At 38.7% G+C, this 23005-nt stretch overlaps 1 protein-coding gene across 7 annotated transcripts in view; it reads left to right on the forward strand.

Annotated features, from left to right (window-relative positions):
• Tcf4 (transcription factor 4) overlaps positions 1–23005 on the forward strand; it is a 355777-nt gene that overhangs the window by 125453 nt on the left and 207319 nt on the right. For all 7 annotated transcript variants that reach the window (XM_070029076.1, XM_070029075.1, XM_070029078.1 and 4 more), the window contains one exon: positions 3712–3808. In XM_070029076.1, coding sequence (XP_069885177.1) covers positions 3712–3808 — 97 coding nt within the window. The remainder of the gene's footprint in view (positions 1–3711; positions 3809–23005) is intronic.

Genomic DNA, 23005 nt, shown 5'->3' on the forward strand with positions numbered 1-23005 from the left:
GTAACTAGTTGGATTTATTTGTATTTGGTTTCAAGTTTTGCTATTCTTTTTCACCACTCACCGCCTTTATTTGTTCCCTTGAATAAATGGGAGAGATTTTGGAATGAGTTCATGGGCTTGAGACTGGACTTTGTGGGATTTTGTGTGCTTGTGACCTTGGGTATGTCATTTTCACCCCTTTGTTTCTCATTTTCCCAGTTTGTACAGTGAAATAACAGAAGTGAAACATCTGTTTCACTGATTTCCTAGGCCTTCTAAAACCACAGATGATACACATAGAATGCCCCATATTGAAAGTAAACTTGGTACATGTGGTAAGGCAAACATCTCGCCTCCTCCATCTGGCTCTCTGGTGGGGAGGACGAGGCTTTACTGCAATTGGTTGTATTGGATTAGAGTTGGAGGAGGTCTCAATTTTGGCAGTAGAGGCAGGGGAGGTCATCAAGCTGTCAAAATGAGGACATTTTAGCAGGTCACAGTTATCTATTTCCACCTGTCTTTGGCATTGTGAGCCTCACAGGGTCTAGCAGGATCTCCAAGCTTACTGGGAACTTTGTTGAGCCTTACACCAGCTGTCGAGCTTGACATTCTAATGCATTATATGGATGGGCTGAGGAAATCTTTCCTCCTCCTCATGTTACAGTCTGCACTTGCAGAAATAAATCCATTCCCCTTGACAGCGAGTGGAAGTGACGGAGCTGCGCTCTATTGTCTAGTTCATTCAGACTTACTTTGTTTCTTTTTCTCAATGTACTGTATGTAATTGAGCCTACCACAAATCTCCATTGAATCAAATACAAATCGAAAGAAGAAATGAAAAATAGGTAAATTTCAAATAATTATTATACTTACAATTGGGCTTTTGCAAGTAGAGCCATTTAGAGTCTTCTTGATTTAATTTTAACTTTAGTTTGCACGTGGGAACAGTTTGTGAATGGGAGCATCAGGAGGGCGGAGGTGAAGGGAGAGAGTGAAGTAGACGAATATGATTGAAGTACTTCACTGATGAATTACTTCCTGTACGAAATAGAACAATGAAACTTTAAAAACATTGTTAAAAGGAGAGGGGAGAATGGAGGAGATCCAAAAGCATAGTAGAGGAGTGGAATTTGACCAGCGTATATGTATGTATGAAATTAACACAGTGCAACTCTGTTGTACACTAATGAAGAACATTAAAGATTTTTCACATAAAAGAAAAAGCATTTATAGAGATGGAAACAAACTTGAGCTTTCATTAGCAGACAACCCTTCTTCCTAATAAACATGCTGGTGAATAGTTTCGAATCAGGGAATTATCATTTTTATTTTCCAAACCCAGGGAGTTGACACGAGATGGGTACTTGTGGACTAGTCCCTAGACAACCCTGCCAACTCCCCGTCCTAGTGTTAAGTGATGGTTTTGTTTCCTACTTGTAGCACTGTACTGAGGCTTAAATTAGGTAATATATAGTAAGTTGCTAAAGCACTGGGATGAGGATGCAAACCCAATAGTAATTTGTATTGTGCAGTACCCAGTATGGAGTGAGTGAGGGAAAACCCACCATACGGATTTAAAATGGGGCATCTTTTTACATGGCAGCATCCAGCAGAACTAGATTACAGCATCAGCTAGGTTCATTTTTATGAATGAGGGGAGTGAAAACAGGGTTGTTTGTGCTGAGGGTGACAGTCCTTCTGCAGCAAGGTGATGGCGCCTTTACATTCTTCACACAGCAGCCATCTTCGGTGGTGTGGGCCGATCCTGCCCTTTGGCTAACATGGCAACTGATACCTCTGAGTGAGTCTGGCGTAGACTTTATGGGCGGTTCAGCCAGCTGAGCAAAATCCTTCCCTCACCTTCTCCTTTCTGGTCTCCTTATGCACTTCAGCAAAGCGAGATTTGAATCATGTCATACCAACAATTTTAACCCTTTCTTACAGGTTATCAAATTTCTCCATGGAAATTAAGTGACTAGTGAGAAAAACAATAACGTTGTTTGAATTTTAAGTTCCCATGAAAACCAAGAGATAATTAGAATAATAGCAAAATGTTTCTCTAAAATCTTTAAAGCCATTTTTAAAAAGGAAAGGTAGCATATTTGTCCTGCTTTAGAAATACTAATGTATGCTGAAGCTTTGACGTGCATTCATAGCTACATCTAATGTTCTTCATAGTTTTAATTAATTGTGTTAATTACTAATGCAATGAGCCAGTTCTCTTACAATTGCAATAGTAACTGTAATAGAGTGTCAAGACTTCAACATCACATAACCTAATATTGTATGTAAATAGTTATATCTTTGTCTTCACAAAGCAAATGATGCCAGGCCACTTAAGGATTCCTTCCTTCCTTCCTTCCTTCCTTCCTTCCTTCCTTCCTTCCTTCCTTCCTTCCTTCCTTCCTTCCTTCCTTCCTTCCTTCCTTCCTTCCTTCCTTCCTTCCTTCCTTCCTTCCTTCCTTCCTTCCTTCCTTCCTTCCTTCCTTTCTTTCTTTCTTTCTTTCTTTTTTTCTTTGTTGTGGGGCTTGAACTCTGGGCCTGGGCGCTGTCCCTCAGCTCTTCAGCTCAAGGCTAGCGCTGTACCACATGAGCCACAGCGCCACTTCTGGTTTTCTGGTGGTTTATTGGAGATAAAAGTCTCAAGGACTTTTCTGCCCGGTCTGGCTTTGAACCACAATCCTCAGATCTCTGTGTCCTGAGTAGCTAGGATTACAGGCGTGAGCTACCAGCGCCCGGCACATAAAGATTTCTTTTGCTTTAATATGCTTATCAGAAGAATAACTTTTTGTTGGTTTTCGTTTTTGATTTTTTTGATGGTATGGGGGGACTGAACTCAAGTGCGCACCTGAGTTGAGCTATACCCTCAGTTGTTTTTGCTTTAGTTTGTTTTTCAGACTGGGTCTTGTTCTTTTCCCTGGCTGGCCTTTGACTTCTTACTGGGGCTTTCTGTAGCTGGGATTACAGATGTGTGCTATTATTTTTGCCTGGCCCATGTATAACTTCTGATATGTACAGTATACTTCATGTGTGCCTGGTGTTTTCTAAGCATTATTTAATTTAATTATCCTAATAACTCCATGCTTTTGGTGCCATTATTATTGTTCCCAAGATTTCACAATCGTTATATGAAAAATGTGAAACCTATATACTCTTTTACTTTTTTTTTTTTTTTTTTTTTGGCCAGTCCTAGGGCTTGAACTCAAGGCCTGAGTACTGTCCCTGTCCTTCTTTTTGCTTAAGGCTAGCACTCTACCAGTTGAGCCACAGCACCACTTCTACTTTTTCTGTTTATGTGGTGCTGAGGAATCAAAGCCAGAGCTTTGTGCATGCTAGGCAAGCACTCTATCACTAAGCCACATTCCTAGCCCCCCTATATACGCTTAACAGGGTGGATAACATTTTTTTTCGGCAGAAAGCCATTTAGATGTTTATAACATCATTACACGCAATATAAAATTGTCAGTACAGTTAGATGGGTCGTGAGCAGCCAGTGAGAAGCAATACATGTCGTCCCATCATGGATCAAGTGAGTTTGGGGGCCATATATTCTTCACTCCTGGCCTCTAGAGATTTCTCTTCCTCACTGTCCTTGAAGGTGCTGGTTCTTTATGGAAGTTCCACAGAGGGCACTGTGGACCTCAGGGTTTTCAGTCGTGGGAGGGCATAAGTTTAGGTGCTGATTTAATTAAGCTAAAGTTTGAACTCTTACCACCTTATTTTAATTTGCAGAACTATGGAGATGGGGCTCCCTACGACCACATGACCAGCAGGGACCTTGGCTCACACGACAATCTCTCTCCACCTTTTGTCAATTCCAGAATACAAAGTAAGACAAGTTTTATATTAACATGTCCTTTCTGAATGCTTATTTTTTTTTTAACCATGGAAGGGAAACCCTTGTCCAAGCCAGATGCTCAGTTTGCTGTAGTAAGCTTGAATTGCAGAAAAAGATTGCCAGTTGATGCTTGTTAATAGCACATCACAGACTTAAGTTTTACAACCACAGGGAATTAAATAATTTCAGTGGTACTGACTCTGTGTGGCTATTTTGTCTTCGAGAAACATAAAATACTCAACCCAGTTTCCGGTTTTTAACAGTAGTTTTCTTAGTAAAAGGTTGTGGAAGTCAAAGTAGTGAATATTTATAAGAAAACCATTCTTTTCTTCTTCTTCTTGATTTGCAAGGGAGTATACAGTGTTAGGTGTGAATTTTGACTTTTGGTGTATTAGACACAAATATTGTCAATGGAATAGTGTGTGCGATTAACTCAGAGTAGTTCATTTAAGCTGAGTGCTAAAACCTGGTTGCATATTTATCAGAGTGTGAACTTAGTGCTGATTGTCTAGATAGACCCCATGTTGAGTCACTGGAAGCAAACTATGTGGCTACCTGTAGTTTGAGACTGTCTATGTGTTTCTGTCTTGTATTCCATATTGGTATCCTTAGTGTGTATTTTTCTGTATTTGACTGTAGGGGCATTTGTTTAACAGCACTAACCTGATAAAAAGATAATTGTTAATGGCTTAACAGGTCCCAAGAGCTGGCCACTTCAGTTTTGTGATCTTCATTCTAGTAATACCATTTCTTACACATATTAGTCAACCTGGTGAAATTCTATTGCAAATCTGTCAATAAATGAAGTTCAGTTTCATGACACAAGCTGTTGGACCATTCTCCAAGGACAACACTCAGCAATAATTCTTACCATTCTGAACTTGTAATTGCAAAGCTTCTGGAGTGTCCTGAGTTGCAAGCTTTGGATCCATGTCAGTTACTTCAGAAACAGGTAGTTCTTTAATCTCAGTCATTTCTCCAATTATCATCAGCCAATCAGGTATTTAGCCCAGAGTTGTTTTTAATGGGTATCATTGTATGTTTGTGACTCTGTATAGTACAAAGTTGGTTTTGTTCATAACTTTTTCTTAATATCTTGTTCTTTTTTTTTCTTCATTTGGGAAATCAGTTTTGAGAAGTAGCATTAACAACGTATGTCAAACTCTAAAATTATCTCCTGATGAATTAAGTAAAAGGGGATAATCACTCAGATTTAGAGACATTTGCCTACTGCATATGTGAAAAAAAATTTGAAGAGCATAAAAAATAAATTAATACTACCAAATCCACTAAGCAATAGGAATAAATATATTAGACAATTGTTCTTGTTCATGATCCCTCATAGGAAACTTGCTGTTTTACAAACCAAATGAGTTTGTCAATTCAAATAGTACTTAAACTGTAAGTATACTTTTAAACTGTGAATATACTTTCAGGACTCTGGTGGTCCACGCCTGTAATCCTAGCTACCCAGGAGGCTGAAATCGGAGGATCTCTGTTCCTAGCCAGCTTGGGCAGGAAAGTCCATGAGACTCAGATCTCCAATTAATCACCAAAAAGCTAGAGGTGGAGCTGTGTTTGAAGTGGTAGAGCACTAGCCTTTAGCAAAAAAGCTCAGTGACAATGCCCAGACCCTGAGTTCAAGCCCCAGGACTGGGACTGGGTGTGGGCGGGGGCGGGCAGCAGGGAATAGACTGACAGTTTTGAGCTGAGAGAGCTGATTCTTTTCACTTAGTTGTTGTGTAAGCTGAAAATCCATGTCCGCCTCGTTCTTTCATCCAGACTGCCCTCCTTCCCATTAAACTCTTAAATATGGAGGCCAAGACAGTCTTTTGCATTGTGACAGGCAAAGCTACTATGTCCACGAGGCTCCCACCCACTGTTTCCAATGAAAGGAGCTCTCTGTTAGATAAGCTGTCTGGTCTGAAACATGGCTCCTTATTGTTTACAAACTGCTACATTTTCCACCTCAAGCAGATTTTTGCACAGAAAAGAATTGTGCTTGGGCTAAATGGTTTATCTGACATTAACGGGGCGGTGTCAGGCTGGGGTCAGGGAAGTTGCCTTCAGAGCGACAGGCCACTATGGAGTCTGCAGAAAAGAAAAAAAAAAGGAGAAAAAGACATCACAACAAGTATAAAATACTTTACATTTTTAGTTTAAAGAATTTAAGAAAATGTCTCTAGGAAATGGACGGGGTTCCCACATGGAAAACCCTTTCTACCACTGTCTAGTTTCTCACACTGTAAACACTTCTTGCTTGACTTGGATATCTCAGGGCCAGATGCTGGGAACAAAGATTCTCATTGATTTTGCCCAGGCTGCTGTTTATTTAAAATGAAATCATTTTTACGAAGAGCTGTGTTTGATGTTAAGTTGTGTCTTTATCAGATACATGGTTTGCAAGAAATTAGAAACAGGCAATTTGCAATAATATAGATAAAATATAAGACCTTTCAGGAGAAAGAACACTGTCAGCTGGTAGAATACATGCTGTTCTAAACTGTTCTTTGTGTTCAAACTCGTATTTTGTGTTACGGCCTTTGTGTTTATTTCCCTTGTACCAAAACAAGGTGTTAAACTTGACTGAAAGTTTTGGACAACAGTCCATGCCCAGCATCTTTAGCTGTTTTTGTTTTTTATTTCAATGGAAACGACAATGGATTGCTTTATATTTTAAAGACGTAATTCTTCAGTGATGTCACTTTAGGGTAAAAGCTATAGCATCAGAAATAAATCAGCCACATTATTGGAGCAGATTCTCTATTGTCAAATCAATCAAGCCTGTGACTGAATTAGGCGTCTGCTACAGAAATAAGTGACACTAATTTTATGAGAAAGAGTTATTAACTGCAGATGACCTGATTTTTTTTTTTCATGGTAAACTGTTTACTTATAAGGCCTTATTTCAAGGAAAGACAAAAACAAACAAACAAAACAACCCATACTGCATCATTCCCTCTGTTTGCAAGTGAAAGATTATACATTTTGTTTCTCATGGGCATACAATGTTCTTGGGAAATGATACAGGCATTGCTAGCCTACTTGCTTATAAACATTTCTATGGCAACCCCCCCCCAAAAAAAAAAACAAAAAACAAACCTTTCACTTTTACAGCCCTGAACTTTCTGATCTCATATGAGTGATTTTCCATAAACCTTGTAGTTTTTCTGTTTGAATCAAAATACTACAACTCAATTTATTTGAGTATCAATCTCAACGTTATGCAAAACGGGATGTATCTGATAAGAATTATGAAGTAGCTTTGTTAGTTTATTAAATTAGAAATAGATTGGTGTATTTGAAAATAATACTCCATTTCATAGCTTGTGAATCCCTAAGGTAAAAATGAATGAACTCTTGGTTCATTCATTGGTTATATAGGCAGAGCACATGTTTACACAGTCACCCAAACTTGCCTCTGATGCCAGAAGATCTTACGATATTTCTTGTTTTTAAGATGGTTCTTATTTCTTACCTACATTTTGTCTAATTATCATTGTCAAAGGTTTAATCGCTGGTGTTGTGTGTATTGCTTAAAGAAAAAAATATAAAAAGAGAGAAAGTCTTATTTTTTTTTTTAAGGTGTGGGTTTTTGTTTTTGTTTTGAGGTCAGAGGGGCTGTGGAGGGCTGGAAAGACCAGTGCTGAATCCCTGTGCTGATAAATTCATGCCCTACCAGGTCTTTGCTCCTTGCCTTCCTAGGGGCAATACAAGCTCCAGTTTGTAGTTTGTTTAAATGGAGTCCTATATATTGTTTTGTATCTGAAGGAAACAAATTACTTATTCTGACTATGATTATTAATCATATACATATCATACACACTTGATGTTAGAAACTTGTTCAGTGATTTTTTTTAACAGGTGGTTAGTTGGGTAGCTTTCTGAATACAGGGGTTATGAGTCTGAGGTTCTGTGTCTTTAAGAGGATTATTTATGTTCTACAAAACTATTTGAATATCCTGGCGGTACAAAGAATATGGACTTTTTTCCCTTTCCTTCCTTCCTTCCTTCCTTCCTTCCTTCCTTCCTTCCTTCCTTCCTTCCTTCCTTCCTTCCTTCCTTCCTTCCTTCCTTCCTTCTTTCTTTCCTTCTTTCCTTCTTTCCTTCTTTCTTTTCTTTCTTTCTTGTCTCGGAGCTTGAACTCAGGGTCTGCCTCTCTGTGCTCAAGGCTAGTGCTCTATCACTTGAGCCACAACACCATTTCCAGCTTTTTCTGAGTAGTTTATTGGAGATAGGAAAGAGTCTCATGGACTTTTCCTGCCTGGGCTGACTTTGAACTGCAGTCCTCAGATCTTAGCCTCCTGAATGGTTACATGAGCCACTAGCTCCTGGAGTAGAATAGATTTTCTGACATTCCTGTTTCATTTTTTTTAAGAAAATTTTTTCCTGCTAAAATGTTTGCAAGTTGCTGTCCAAGTATTTTTTACAGTGCTACACAATATGTTTTCTGGCTAAACCCCTGATCTGGAGAAGGATCTAAGCATGTATTTTCCTTCTGTTGTCCCAGGGTCTTACTTACTTGAAAGCCAGACTGTTTGAGGATAAGGGTACGAGTTGCCAGCAAGATACACATGCATGCTTTTGTGACCCAGAGATGTGGAAGGTGATACTTTTGTACAGTTGGGTGCAGCTTAGCTCAGCGTCAGCTGCCCTGTTTTCACGTGTTGTCTTGGGAGTGCTAGTTTCCTTACTGTGGTATTCTGTCTGAATCCTATTCTTCTGAATCCTCTAATGGTACCGTACCCACGTCCTGAATAACTCCACCACCACTCAGTTACTGGATGCTCAACTAGCTCAGTGGAACATTTTACTGCAGGATTAAATTGAGGTTTCAGGCAGAACTGGAGAAAGCTGCTGGCTTATAGGATGACCTTTGAATATCATCTGGGTTAGCGGTTGATATTTTGATTTGGTTACTGTGGTCATATTGTGACAGCTGCTGGCTCATTACAATTCGGTTCCACAGCTCCGTTCGCCTAGCAGGAATATTTAGGTTTGTATTACTTCAGAGTATTTGTGACCATCCCGAGTTTAGCCTGGTCTAAAGGTGAAGTGTTGTGAGTGTTTTCAAATCTCAGTGGTGGAGGTGGGAGACACAGAATTTTTCTGTTAGATGGCAAGTATGACTTAGATGCTTATGCATGGAGTTTTTCTTTGCAGTGAAAAAAATGAAAATGCCAATAAATCAGGTCTTATGAGGAAAACTATTTTTGGAAACCTTAATGTACAAAGGAAAAACATGACGGCAGAGCAAAATGATCTTCTCAAAGCATGAGTAGGATTTTCCTTTCCCCTCCTGGTCTTGTAGGTTTTTCCATGCAGGAATGTAAATATTAGAAAGTAGCAAAACCTGCACAATAACAGCAATCATTTGATGTTTCAGCGTTCCAGAGGTCAAGTAATAGTTGAATAACTTCATGCAAATGGAATTGTGGATATAAATGTCAGCTCTGGGCATTTTAGTTTGTTTTTACAGTATTCTGAAGAGAGGTAGTTGAGCTAGATAGCTTGCAGGTTCATTAATGAGGGATACTGTCTTGAACTTTTTAAGATTCAGTGCTGGGCATTGAACCCAGGGCCTTGTCCATGGTAGGCAAATGCTCTGCAAGTGCGTGACACCCCTGAACTCCCTTTTTATGGCATGCCTTTCATTTGGGGTTATCTGAGTATTGTCTCCAATATGTTGGATAATGTTGTACCAGCTGTTTTCCTGAGATGAAATCTTAAATAGTGGTCGAATTTAGTTCTTCATCCTTTTTAAAAAAATATTGAGTTCTTTAATAAATAAGTGAAATGTAAAAGTGCTTGATATTTTGGGTGTCGTCACAGGTGATTTTTAGCAATCTTGACTTTTGAGTTTGGTCTATTAATCTTGACTTTTCAACTCTGTTTTGCTATACCTGCCTGTAAGTCTTCAGTGAAGGCTGTTTCCACATCTGTAAATTGAAGAAGGAATAGCCCTTTGGATGGTCTCTAAGGCAGTTTTCTTGTCTAATGATCCATTGATCTTTCAGAGATGTCATTTTGTCTGTATGTCGTATTTGCCTTTAGAGATGCTTTATTGTTGCTTCTAATACCTTTGTCTGTGTTTATGAATACCATCAAGTGACTTTGGTAGTAATGTGTCTTTCCAAATCCTAATTTTAACTGGAGGATACTCTTATAACTCAACACCTCCAGATTCATGATGGTGAGGTTAGGGTAGACTGAGGGTGTAGTAATAACTTGGTAAGTTGAATCCAGCAGAATGATGGTAGACTGTAGGCCAGTGTTTGTTACAACCTCTATAAATGGTTGTTTAGTAAATGAACCTCAGGGAATCAGATACACAGGTTATAAAACAAGGAATAAAATACTTATAGATTAAAGTCTGGTCTGGATCCCACTGAATTGGAAAGAAAACTAAGAGCCAGTTACACACAAATTCAGATTTGTATTTTTATAGTTCTAGATCTTTTAACTGTATGGAGCATTTTCTCAGTGTGAAACTATGCTTAATATTATAGTGTAGTAGTTTTCAATTTTTTTAAGTAAACACTGTAGATAGTTTGGTATGCAAGAGGAAATAAATAAAATTAGTATTTTGAAAGGGAATTGAAAAACAGTGATTACTCTCAATAGTTAGATAATGTATTTCTGTCGAGTCAGTGACTGTTCTCATTTTTTGGTTGGTCTTATTTCATTTCCGGTCTATTGCCTAGCCTGTGATGTAGCATAAGTCATATGGTGATTGTTAAATATTTTTTATGGTCAAAACAGGTTTATTAAACCTGGTTTTAGAAAATTTGTATGAACTGATCATCAGAAATACATTATTTGAAAACTATGGCCACCAGAGACATGGATGTCTTTTAAAATACCAACAGAAAGGTGTTTTTACATTGAAGGTTTACTGACTTTAAGATAATGAAAAAATAATTTAAGATTCACATAAAGGTGACAAGCAGTCCCCTATCAAGTAGCAATGCTCTTGCTAACAATTAGTGGCTTCAACACATTTTTTCTTACTTGAAATTCTGGTGGTAGGCTTCTGATAGAATTTATTTTCAGCTCAGTGCTGTGCAGGCTGCTGGCTCTGTGAATTTTGTCCTTTTCTCCATTGTCTCAAAATGAATATCACCGATTTAGGAGTCAAGTTTGAGCAGGGTGAGTTTAGCAATGTCTGTCCCATTTACCCACAGCTTTGTCATATACTTGCTATCTCTGGCCATGAGGAAAGGGAGTGGGGATGATCATGTTCATGTGCTCAGGATAGCTTCTGAAAGGCAAGTAGGCAAGAGATAGAAAGGAATGGAGAACTCATGATGGAACTTGGTGGGAAAAACCAAGTCTATGGCCCTTATGTTCACACTCATCTTTAAGGGTGGAGCCTCCCCTATCCTCATGGGTTGAGCATGGAACAGGCAGTCCAGGTTTGCCCACTGTAGGTCTGTTTTCCCTGAATACTTTCCTTTTACATCTCTGGTTTTAGTGCCCAGAAATCCCAAGCTGTCCAGAGTTATATTCGTCATCCACCAGCCTTTAGCCCAGTCCCTTTGATGGTCCTTGGCAGAGCCAGAGGCCAGTCCCATTCCCAGTCTCCTATTGTACCCACTCAGAGTATGCCCAGCACCCAAGGCCAGCAGCGTCTTGGGACATGCCATTACAGGGGGCAGGTAGAGATACTCTTTCCTCTGGACCACAGCCAAAACAGCCTCCAGAGAACTCACCTCTAGCAAGATGCTATGGCACAGACACGTGTGTTGATGAAAATGCCCACTGCCTGGGGTGGAACCCTCTATTTCCATTTAGTATGTACACAACTGTATTTGTGGATTTTTAATGTGGAGGATTATGTGCAGCCAAAAGACATTTAATTGTGGACGACTTGCCAAGACTGGAGGAAATTCTGAGAGCTGGCTCTAGCTTTTAGCCAGCAGTTCCTCAACCTTGTTGAATAGTACAGTAACTTAAGGCATTGCAGATTTTCATATTGGGAGCTTGTCAGTGTTTTTTTTTTTATTTTTCTTAATATCTGGGCAATGAGAAAAAATCTAGAGACTTTGGGTTTTGAGTGATAGCATTTAAAAAATATCTTTACCTTCTGAGATTAGAACAGAGAGCAAGCGTAGGTGGAAGTCAGACAGAAAGTTCTCTAAATATCAACACCACTGTGGAAAGATTTCTTCCTTAATGAGTCCACAAAAGCAGTCAGCCTACAAAATAATTACCTGTTGGGAGGGACAGCTGTGGTGAGATCAGATATGCCCCATTGCGATGTGTTTCCCCCATTTCCCTTTCCATATATAAATGCTCTCTAGTTTCATTTTTTACTCATGGCTTTCACAGGACTCACTCACAAATGGAGACTTTTTTGAGGGGTAGGTTGTCTAATAATGGAAATATTAGAAAGAAAAGGATTTATCAAGGGGATACTTTGCCAAATGCCTTCTTGTGTACTTGAGAATGTTCTGGAAAGATTTCTGACCCCCCTCCCCCTGCTTTCCTTTCTACCTCTGGAGAAGCTTGGCATTGGAGGTTACCTCTGTGGGGACAATTCAGGGTTGTTTGGAAACAACTCACTGTTGTTTCAGAGTGGAAAGACGATTATTTACTGGATCTTAATTAATTTCCTTTTGCAGAGCATCCAGAATCAAATACTGCAGAATTTATGTGGAGCATATGTTAAGTTCACTTTATTTGAAAGTGCCTAATAGAGTCAACCTTTTTCATCTTTTTGATGGCCGTGCTTATTAATCTCTCCTAAATTTTTTGACACATGCTTATAAACAGGAAAAATTACAAGGAAACCAAAGTGATGTAAAATAGAGTAGGTCATAGTATTTGTGTTGGCTGCAAATACCATGTACACGAAAGAATATGAGGTAGGTGGTAGATGGTGGACCAAGCCAGGTATTTTGTCTTTTGTCACTGACTGAACTTGGGCTACTTTGGTTTGTGAGACTTGGGGTTAAGGTTCTATATTGCTTATGATAGAATTTCTACTGTGAGTAGTTGTTCTATGCTTAAATGAAATAGCATAAAGACCACATGGCAGTTAAATTTAGTTAACAAAAGTTATTACTACACCTACTCTTCTTGTATCTAAGCTGTTTTCTCTTTATTTGGGGTGACCCCTTGGCAAAGGTACTTACCTATAAACTAAGAGTATCATGTAGTTAAGTATCATGCAGAAATATGGAAGCGATAAATGTCAACCCCTCTTGGGCCATTTTAAAGCTGAATGAAAATAGAAGCTATGTAATATCTGATAACTTTTGGTGAAGAAGGGAGAGACAAAGAAGTGAAGGATAAGAGAAAGAGACATATAAAAGCTAATTTTAGAATGTTCTGATCACATAATACTATTGTCTAGCCTTATATTATCAGCACTGGCTTAGCTGCCTGAGTCTTTGAAATTACTGGGTTACCACTAATTGTTCATGCCTTTTCCTCACCTTTGCTATTCAGACTAAACTGTGTTCTTAACAGTTCACTAGCCAAACCAAAATGCTTTGGGTAAAAGCCTAAAGTCTTTATGTGTAACTGATTGTCCTTAATTGGGCAATACTAGTTACAGAGGAAAATTTATTAGTGACCCTGTGTTCTTCAGAACTTTCAGAATCTTTGGAAATGAGTTAAGTATCAATATATTAACAACTGGCTTTATGAATGAGTTAAATTCACACTTTACCTGTGTTTGTGTTCTTTATTTTCATTCATTTTCATACTGATCCTATGTCAGAAATATTTAGAAAACAATCAGGAGATGATGACAAATACTTTAACAATAGCGGTGGAGAAGCTAACCTGGGGAAAACTAATGGCAAACAGCGGTTTACTAAATAACCTTTTGTGATCTTAAATAAGGTATGTTTCCTTGTCATTTTACTTTCCTTATTTGTGTTAGGACCTTATGCATGGAGACATACATACTCTGAAAGATCTTTGCCTCCTTTTTGCTTTCCTTAGAAACAAAACACTTTTAAACATCCGAATGTTTCATGTGACCGCATTTTCCATTCATTGCAAAATTCTATGAAAATCAAAACCAAAGAAAGCCCCCTGCTCAGTCTCTCTTAAAGGTATCTAAATAGTTAATGAGATTTTGCCCATTACCTTCACTGAGTTTCATTTTGTTCTGAAATAAAAATTTATGGCTGTTCTCTCAGCTGAGCTGATACTAGTTTAAGAGTGGAATTAAGTTCACACCTGCTGTAGCACAGAGAGAATCTTCTTTGTGACTTCCGCAAAGCGTTCTCAGAGCAGAGTGAAGAGAGCACTCTCTCCAGTTGTAACTGCTCCGAGAAACTGCTGTGTGGATTGGCTCTCTTTGCTGAAGGTCCATTGCCAGATAGCTATCCTCTGTCCTTCTCCGTGCTCTACTATTGGGATGTGGCTATGGAAATGCAGCTGGTTTGCATAGGCCATGTGTCCACAAGAACACTGTAGCATGCCTGTGGGGAAATCGTTGCATGTGCTGGGCTATTTAGTTACAGGAGACATGGTCCGTCAGGCAGTTTACGGTGCCTTTCTGGAGCACTGTAGTTAAGGAGCAGGATGTATAAATGAGTATATGCTTAGGCAGATAATTAATAATTAGTGGAGGCTTGTAACAGAGTCTAAGGATTTCAGCATCTGTTAAGTTTTATCAGGGCAGATCACCTTTCTTTACTTTGTTTGAGAGTACATTCTTCTTGTTTTTCATGGTCATTGTGATCAGGACATACTTTTAGCAACCAAATATTTAAAGAACATTCACATAATACTATTTGGACTATCCATGATAAAATACCGCTTAAAATATATTGTGGTGTTTGGAGATCCTTGATATATCAACATAGTGAATTCCACTAGGCTCCTCCCTCCCTCTCCCCACCAGGCAAAACAATAAGTGTTGTTCATTTGGTAACTTCATCACCAGCAGGTGGTCAGAGCCTGGACGTGTGTGTTTTTTTTTTTTTTTTGGTGTCTTAGTGGCTAAGTGGGAAGGAGTAGAAATGATAAAACATAGATCCCAAGTTCAGTTTGGGGCTTGGCTGTAGTTTGGCTGTAGTGTGAGCCAGTTTTATACCTCACAGCTTCTCTGTCTTGGTTTTCAGGCAGAGAGGAAGTGCGCCCTGATGGCAGCCACAGAAAGGGCAAATTATATATTTGTGAAGGCAAAGCAGAGCAGTGCACTGCTTTACCAGCCGCACTGGCTGCTTGGGGAGTGAAGTCAGTGTGTTGTCAGGATAGCTGTAGTCAGATGGTCCTCAGTATTCGTATTTTTAAAAAATATCATCTCTATGGATCCCATTTGTACTAGGAACTCACTAAAATGATAGACTTTTATACTCAATTTTTGGTTTATACATTCATTCATCCAACCACACATGGAAAGTTTGTGCCAGAAGCAGTTAGGGAAATCATAGTGGCCTGTCACTTTCGTTGGCCACATTCTAAGGATCAAGTGGATATGAGATAGTTATAGTATAGGGCATTAGGAAGTAATCAGTGTATGCTTGGAGTGTTGTTGGACTACCTACCAATCTCGCCATTAACATCTCATAATTATGGTTACAATTTGAGAGTATACACTGTGTACTAGAACTTTACTTAGTTCTTTATTAATGTCATCTTACCTTAAACTTGGCTGGGCATTGTCGTTCCCATTTTCCAGCATCTGAGAGATCAGATTACTTGTACAGTGCTGTGCAGCCAGTAAGTAATAGAGTTCAGATTCAGGCTAGGTGCAGTGAATTTTGTATCTCATTTCCTCTGCACCCTCAATGCAGTCAGATGTGGAAAGAATTCCCTGAAGCGCAATAGCAGTTAAACGTGTGTTCAGCTGTCACTAACCGAAAGCCTGATAATAGCAGAAAAAAATTTTTTTTTACCTCCCTTCCTCACTTAAGGAGATGTCTGGAGGTAGGAGGTTGCCTGTGTGGTTTCGGCAAATCAGAGTTACTGTTTTTCCTTCCTTTTGGTTTCCATCTTGCATTTCTTGCAAGGAGGCTGTGGAATCTCTGGATAGCACATGAGCACATGACAGGAAGCAAGGGCAGGGAGGCAGATATTAGTGTAGCACTCAGGCCTACAGATGTCCCATTCTATCAAGGAAAAATTAAGCATTCCCAGCAACCCAGCAGTACTTCTGCTCACAGCTTATTAGTCAAATCCTTAATAAATATTTACCCATCGCAGGAAGGATGCTAGGAGAGTATACACATATAGCTTTAGTTGAATGTGTGACTTGGGGAAGAGAGAAAACACACACACACACACACACACACACACACACACACAGCCTGAACACACACACACACACACACACACACACACACACACACACACACACACACTGAATTTTAAAATGGATAAATGGTCACTCTTGAGTTGTCTCATAAAAGAGTGACTAGCAACTGTCAGGTGAAAGGAAGATTGCAGGTTGATAGAAATACTCCTGTGTAGGTGTGTAGCTGGAGGCCACAATAGAAGTCAGGAAATGGGGCTACAGAGGAAGGGATACCCAGTCATACTAGAATAGAATTGTGGCCCAAATAAAAGAAGGGTCTCTCGGCGAGGGTAGGTAGAAGAAGTTGGAATTTCTATGAAACATGTGGTGAACTAGAAGGATTATTTTTAAATAGTGGGATAACATGATCTGATTTATGGTTTAGGGCAGTTACTCAAACAGCTGTGCATAGGAGGTAACTTGAGAGTCAGAAGATTAGTCAAGAGGTGACTAAAGCATTTCCAAGAGGAGATGGTGAGAGATTGACACAAACCGGGAACAATAGGGATGAGGAAGAGGACATGGTTTTGAACACTGTTAAATTGCTAGGAATGATTGTTCTTGGTAACTGTTGGCTAAGAGGGAGCCATTCTTCACTTCTGGGTGGTCTGACTGGCCACCTGCTGGATGGTAGTGCCATCCATTATGATGTAGACTATAGAAGAAGTAGGTTATGGGGGATTAAGATGGTAAGTTAAGTTTTGGATGCAGTGAATTTTTTGTGAGTAGACAGATTTGTGGTTGGGGGCTGAGATTGCAGATTTGGCATGCCATATCCCATATTTAGTAGTGAAATCATGGGAATGGATAAATTACCCGGAGAGAAGAAAGTTGAGCCTTACTTTTCTAATTTAATCATTTTGTTCTCTACAGATTTTACATAGGAGAAAAGGCTTCTGTCTTGTCTGTTTTCCGTCACAAATGTGGTATCTTTTTTTGAAAACAACTAATTACTTCTTGTTTGACCAATCATCATTTTCAATCTTGTATTTACTCATTCATTGCTAACATGGTCTTTTTGATTCCTTCTTTCTTTACTATTTATTTTTTTCCTCTCTCTTTCTTTGAGTTGTTAGGTGGAAACTCTTGTTCCAAGGCATAGATTTCATCAATCATTTTAGGCGAATATCATACATTCTTAAAAACAGAAAATAATTAAGAGCTCTTTTTTTGGTGTTCTTTGTGATCTATTTGTGCCAGCTTCCCTCCCAATGTAGAAATCCTTAGATGAACCTACAGCCAACTTGTTGGCCCATATATAACAGTGTGACTAATGCATGCATGAATGAATGAAGGAAGGAAGCCCTGACAGGCATGTGGTTGTTTCCTGCATTGAAGAGGCCACTCCTGACAAGGTAATTCAACCCTTCACACTGATTTTTATTTTCAGAAATTTCTCAGTTCTGTAACTGTCACTCTCTCATTCCACACATTTTTGAAGATGAAAGTCTTCCAAAGTACCCTTGGAAGGCATTCACTCATCACAGATCATGATCTAGGCCTACTTTCTACTTTTTCTTGATTTCTGCCCTCTAGATATATTCTGGTTAGTCTCTTTCCTTCATGAAGGAGTGAATCTAGGACTTTCTTTACTTTCCAGATTTGATGAGCATTAACACAGACTAAAATTTACTTGGAAAAACCTATCTTATAGCATTCACTGAAAATTTCAGGTTTGGTTCTGTAGAAGATTTATTTAAAAATAAATTACAAGTAGGGGTTCCATTTGTGTGTCTTATTTCATCCTTTCATTTTGCTTCCCTAGCAAGCAAGAGGCATGATGCTTTATTGGGGTGCATTCTTAGGTTGAAATTCCTACCTGGTATACCTTCCATCTCACTTTTCCTATAGCCACAGTTTCCTCATCAGTCTACTGAAAGTAATTATAGAATCTACCGTGACAGATTTTTAGCCACATAGGTTTAGTGGCAAACATTATCTTTGGAGAGCAGTGTATGAGCCCCTGAAGAATTTCAAGAACAGGGCTCTACTGTATGGCATAACCAGCCAACTAGGCATAGGCAGAGGGAGGAAATGGATCAAGGTCCTATAGTCTTCTTTAAGTCAGCGTTGAGACCCCAACACAAGGTCTGAGTTAACATTAACCACTGTTGGTCACCTTAAGTCAGGTGACTTATTATTCCATAATACATTGTCCCAGTGATGAGCAGCCATTATGAGCAGTTAGGGATGTCTACAGTTAGGGATGTCCCACTGTATGTAGCTGCCTCGGCCTTGAAACCCACTCATGGCATGAATGGTATGCATGGAAAAGCCCCTCCTCTTCAGCATTATGGCATGTGGGACTTCTGTAGGTTCTGGCTCACCTACAGACTGGAATTCTAAAAGGATCCAGACCTTCATATATTCATACTGAACTGGGATAAAGATCTTTACACATTTCTGCAAATGCAGAAGTCCTCCCATGCACCTAGCTTTTGTTCTGATCAGCTCCTTGCTTATGGGTTTTGATCTAGCACCATGAAAAGAAGAAAACTAATGATCCTAGGATTATTTTTTTGACTTTTTCTACTTCTTTGTAAGACCTGAGAGGTGCTTCATTAGTTAGGAAGCATTTCACATTTTCTGTGTAGCTTTTTAAAAACCATTCTGACTTCTTATGTGTTATTTTTTGCATTGGCACCCATTGCCAATGCTATGTCTCAGAGGAACTGAGACGTGTGGCCAATAATCCTCAGAGACTGACAGGGCTGTAGAATTTATTCAGCTCCTACCTTTTTCTAGAGTCAAGAAAAGTTACAATTTTTTTTTCACTTTCATGCACAATTTAGGATCTTTAAAATAAAACCTCTCTCACCCCCTCGATAATCTGTAGTAAAATTGTACTGGTTTTCTATAAAAATGCCTTGTTTTTAAAATCAAATTGAAGATCAACTTGATTCTGCCTGCAGAGCAAAGCTATCTGCCTTTGTAGAAAATCTGGATGGTTAAATTGGAAGCGCGTTCTGCACACGGTTTAGCAGTTAGCAGGCTGGAAAATGACCCAATAGCCAAGACGGTTTCCCCCCCCCCCCAAATCTTCATTGTAAGTGCTTGTTTAAAGTTTAAGCCAGTAATTGACTATTTTGTACATCGTTCATTGTTAACTCTTTTCAGGGTATTATAGTTTTGTAAATACATTGCCTGCTAACTTGTGTCAGTGGAGGAACATTAGTGCTGTAAGAAAATCGCACTAAATGTGGTGCTTAAGAGCATTACCAATTAGTGCATGGGCCTGGATCACTATGACTTCTTAGTGATCCTCAAAAAGTCACCTTCAGTTTGTGCAATACTCAACTTATTTAAAATGCTCATTATAAGTGTTCTTTTGGTTAAAAGGGCAGCACGTCAATGTACTCAATTCTGTGGCCTTGTAAAGAGTTTGCAGTTATTACTCAGTATTGTTATCTGGCTCTTTTTAATCTGTTCCACATCACAGGTCCTAAGTTCTTCTATTTGTACTTGTACTTATTAGATGGGATCTGCTCGTTAGCTCAAACCATTCTATTTTGTGCCAGTTAATTGGAGAAATCATTTTTTCATGCACGTGCCTCATGCACTTTACTGAATTTTGGTGAGTGTGGCAAGTGCAGGTGGGAAAATAGAGGCACTTCCTCATATTTGACAAGTAACTTGATTTTCATTCATTATTGTAGTAGATAGGGACATCATTTGACATTGTAGGTACATGCAAAATACTGCCTAATAATAAAAGATTACCAAAACTGAAGTGGGAAGGGAGTTAAATTCTGCCCATTAGAGAGTGAGGGCCACTAAAATATGGACATAATCCAGGAAATAATGGGAGTAGATAAAATGTGATTTATCTGTAGATGGCAAAGAAAGAAAAAAATGATTGTGAATGTACTGAATGTAGCTTAAGCTATTTATCATTATGTACAAGTGGAAACTTACATAAACCCTTCTTGATTAAGTTTTATCTGAAACAATGGATGTGATTGGAAGTATAGAATGGGCGAGTATTTTAAGAGCAGGATGATAATCCAGCCTAGAGGGTTTAGCAAGTGTGCAGTCAAACTAGACATTGTCGGAAGAGAAAGAGGTAGGAAGATTGATTTGCTTATGCTAATTTGGACACAAACAAGAATTGGGACCTGTGGATTGTTACACTATATTTGGTCATGAAACGATGCTTTTTCTAACAAATATTACTGGTGCCATTGATTGGAACACTGAAAAATGCAGTATGTGTAGGCAAAAACTGCAGCCTTTCTATCCTTTGCAACAAAATATAACAGCTAGCCTTGACAGTTTGAGACCACAACTCAGAACAAGGCGGGGGGGGGGGGGGGAAGGGGAGGTAGAGGGGGAGCAGGAAATCAAGGGAAAAGTACCTGGAATGAGAAGGCATGCACTTAACCAGAGAGAAATTCAGCATGCAGATACTCAAAAATTAGGCTGTGTAAGAATAAACATACCATAAGAAAATTCCAGTAGTCAGACTAGCAGGATTGGAAACCAAACAACAAAGAACAATTATTTATTAAGAAAGAGGCAAAGTTGACACCAAATGTTATAGAAGAGACCAGCATATTTAACAGGAAGATAGAATATTAATATAAAATAAGATCCCAGAATTCAGAGTTAAAGAAAGAAAGATCCTGTATGAGACCATGATAAATAAGCCTTCTCTGAAATCATCCAGTCAACAGGAGGCCCCAAAAAGTCATTTGCCAGGCTGAGAAGATACATGAGAGATAATTTATTGACAGGTGATGGAGACTCTGCTTTAAAAAATATGAATTTTTCACTTCAGTGTTCAAAAGGAGGATGGGGACAGATGCCAGAAACAGACATAAATTTCCCAGGGGAGAAAGAAGAAATACAAAAGGAATCAGGACCATGCTGAAATAGGTGATCAAGAATCAAGAAGAAAAACTGTTAGTGCTTAGCACTGCTTACCAAAAAATCTACAAGAAGTAGAGGCGAAGGAGAGGCGAAGAAGGAGAGGACCAAGAATCTGTTCATTTTAAAATGGTTGGACATAATCTAGTTAATTCATTCTTCCATCTCTTTTGAAACTTGTCTTTAAAGGAAATAAGGTAGTATGTTTCAAAAATCATCCTAATTAACCAGCCTATTGATTGAGTAGTATTTATTTTAGGTAGAGATCCCTCAGTAGTAGGCTATATGCTGGATCTTAGCATACTAGCCTGCAGAAGATAGACCCAAGGGTCTTAAAAGTTACCCCATCTCAATGCAGTGTTAAGTAGGATGAAAAATAGGAGCAAGAGTTGAAATAGGAATGCTAGAAAGCTTTGCTAGATCTTAGTCTACATTCATGTTGAATATAGGAATTCCTTCATATGCCTGGTAACAAAATATCACATATGTCTCCTGACATTCTTACCCAGAATTCCATAGGGAACAGGAACATCTCTTGTACCTTTTCAGCCTTGCTGTCCATCTGAGATAAAAATGGGCTATACAGGTACAGATGCCCAGGGTCCACCCAGAGATTGTGTTTAGATTTATTGGCTGGGGTCTCTGCACCTGTAATTGCCTCTTGAATCTGTCACCTACATATTTCAAAGAATGGCCATCTTAGTTTTCAAAATGGTTATTTATCCTTGAGTGAAATACTTTCAATTCCTTTTTTTTTCCACTCATAAAAGTGAATCTTCACTTATGTAGCACCTAATTATTTACCCTCAAGGTATTTTTATGCCATGACAATATTTAAGGTAAAAATACATTATACTTTAATATATTAAAATTGTACATATTTCCACTGAGAGAAAGAGGGGGCTGAAATGATCCCTAATTTTTATGTTAATTCTTCATCATATCAATAGGTTCTAACTAGTGACCTTAAAGGCTTGATTCTGTAATAGTGGTGTGAATGACAGCTTCAGTTATTGTAGATTCTTTCACATTTGAATATTGTATGTATGTGGTAGGAATAGTTTCTTCTGTATTGAAGGAAAAATGTTAACAAAATTTTACTAAGAGGAAATGCAAGCCCAGTTAGAGTAAATAGCACCATGTTTCCAAAAGAACATCTATTTCTTGTTTTCTGTAATCTACAGCTGAGCTTAAATGACACTGTGGGAAGCTGTGCCTTATATAGAATTGTTAAGGAAATAGTTAACCAGACATGCTATGAAATTGGTTTGTAGGCAAGCATGCTTTGATTTTGACTATTTTATAATATTATTCCTGCTGTATGTTGATTTATTTTATGCAATAAAGGATTCTTAAAACCTACCTTTCTAGAAAAGGAGTACAGACCCTATATTGTTATAGTTTGGTTGTTTGGTTTTTTTTTGAGGGGTATTGGCATTAGTGGTTCAGTTTCTGAAAAGGTGTGGTAGATTGTTCTGTCACCTTTGGAAGGATCGAGATGGTTCTGTCTGTGGTGTTTCACACATACATGGTTTCAATCACATCCTGACAGAGACACAGTTTCATAGCTGGCTTGTGTGTTGCTCCCAGTGCATAGATTCACCTTAGTTTAGATAGACTTTCACCTTTAAGCTTTCACATTGATGTTTTGCCTCTTTTTGTTCTTCTGTTAAATCCCTTGCATTTAATTAATTAATACAATTAAAACATGTAGAAAATAAGATGACTCGTGAACATTTTGAAAGAAGTAGAACAAAGAGAATGGAACTTAGTTATAGGACCTAGATGTCATAATGTACTTCTTATTCTCACATTTCATTGGATGTTTCAATTGACATTGAAATCATTAGAGTCTGCCTTTAGAATTTAGGGAAGGCTGGGCACTTGTGTAATTCTATCTACTGTAATTCTTTTTTTTGGGTCCGGTCGTGGGGCCTGAACTCTGGACCTGGGCACTGTCCCTCAGCTCTTCAGCTCAAGGCTAGCACTCTACCACTTGAGCCACAGCGCCACTTCCAGCTTTTTTCTTTTTGCTTATGTGGTGCTGAGAAATCGAACCCAGG

This window comes from Dipodomys merriami, unplaced genomic scaffold (genome assembly GCF_024711535.1).
Source record: "Dipodomys merriami isolate MVZ:Mamm:240054 unplaced genomic scaffold, mDipMer1.0.p SCAF_2, whole genome shotgun sequence".
Lineage (NCBI taxonomy): Eukaryota > Metazoa > Chordata > Mammalia > Rodentia > Heteromyidae > Dipodomys > Dipodomys merriami.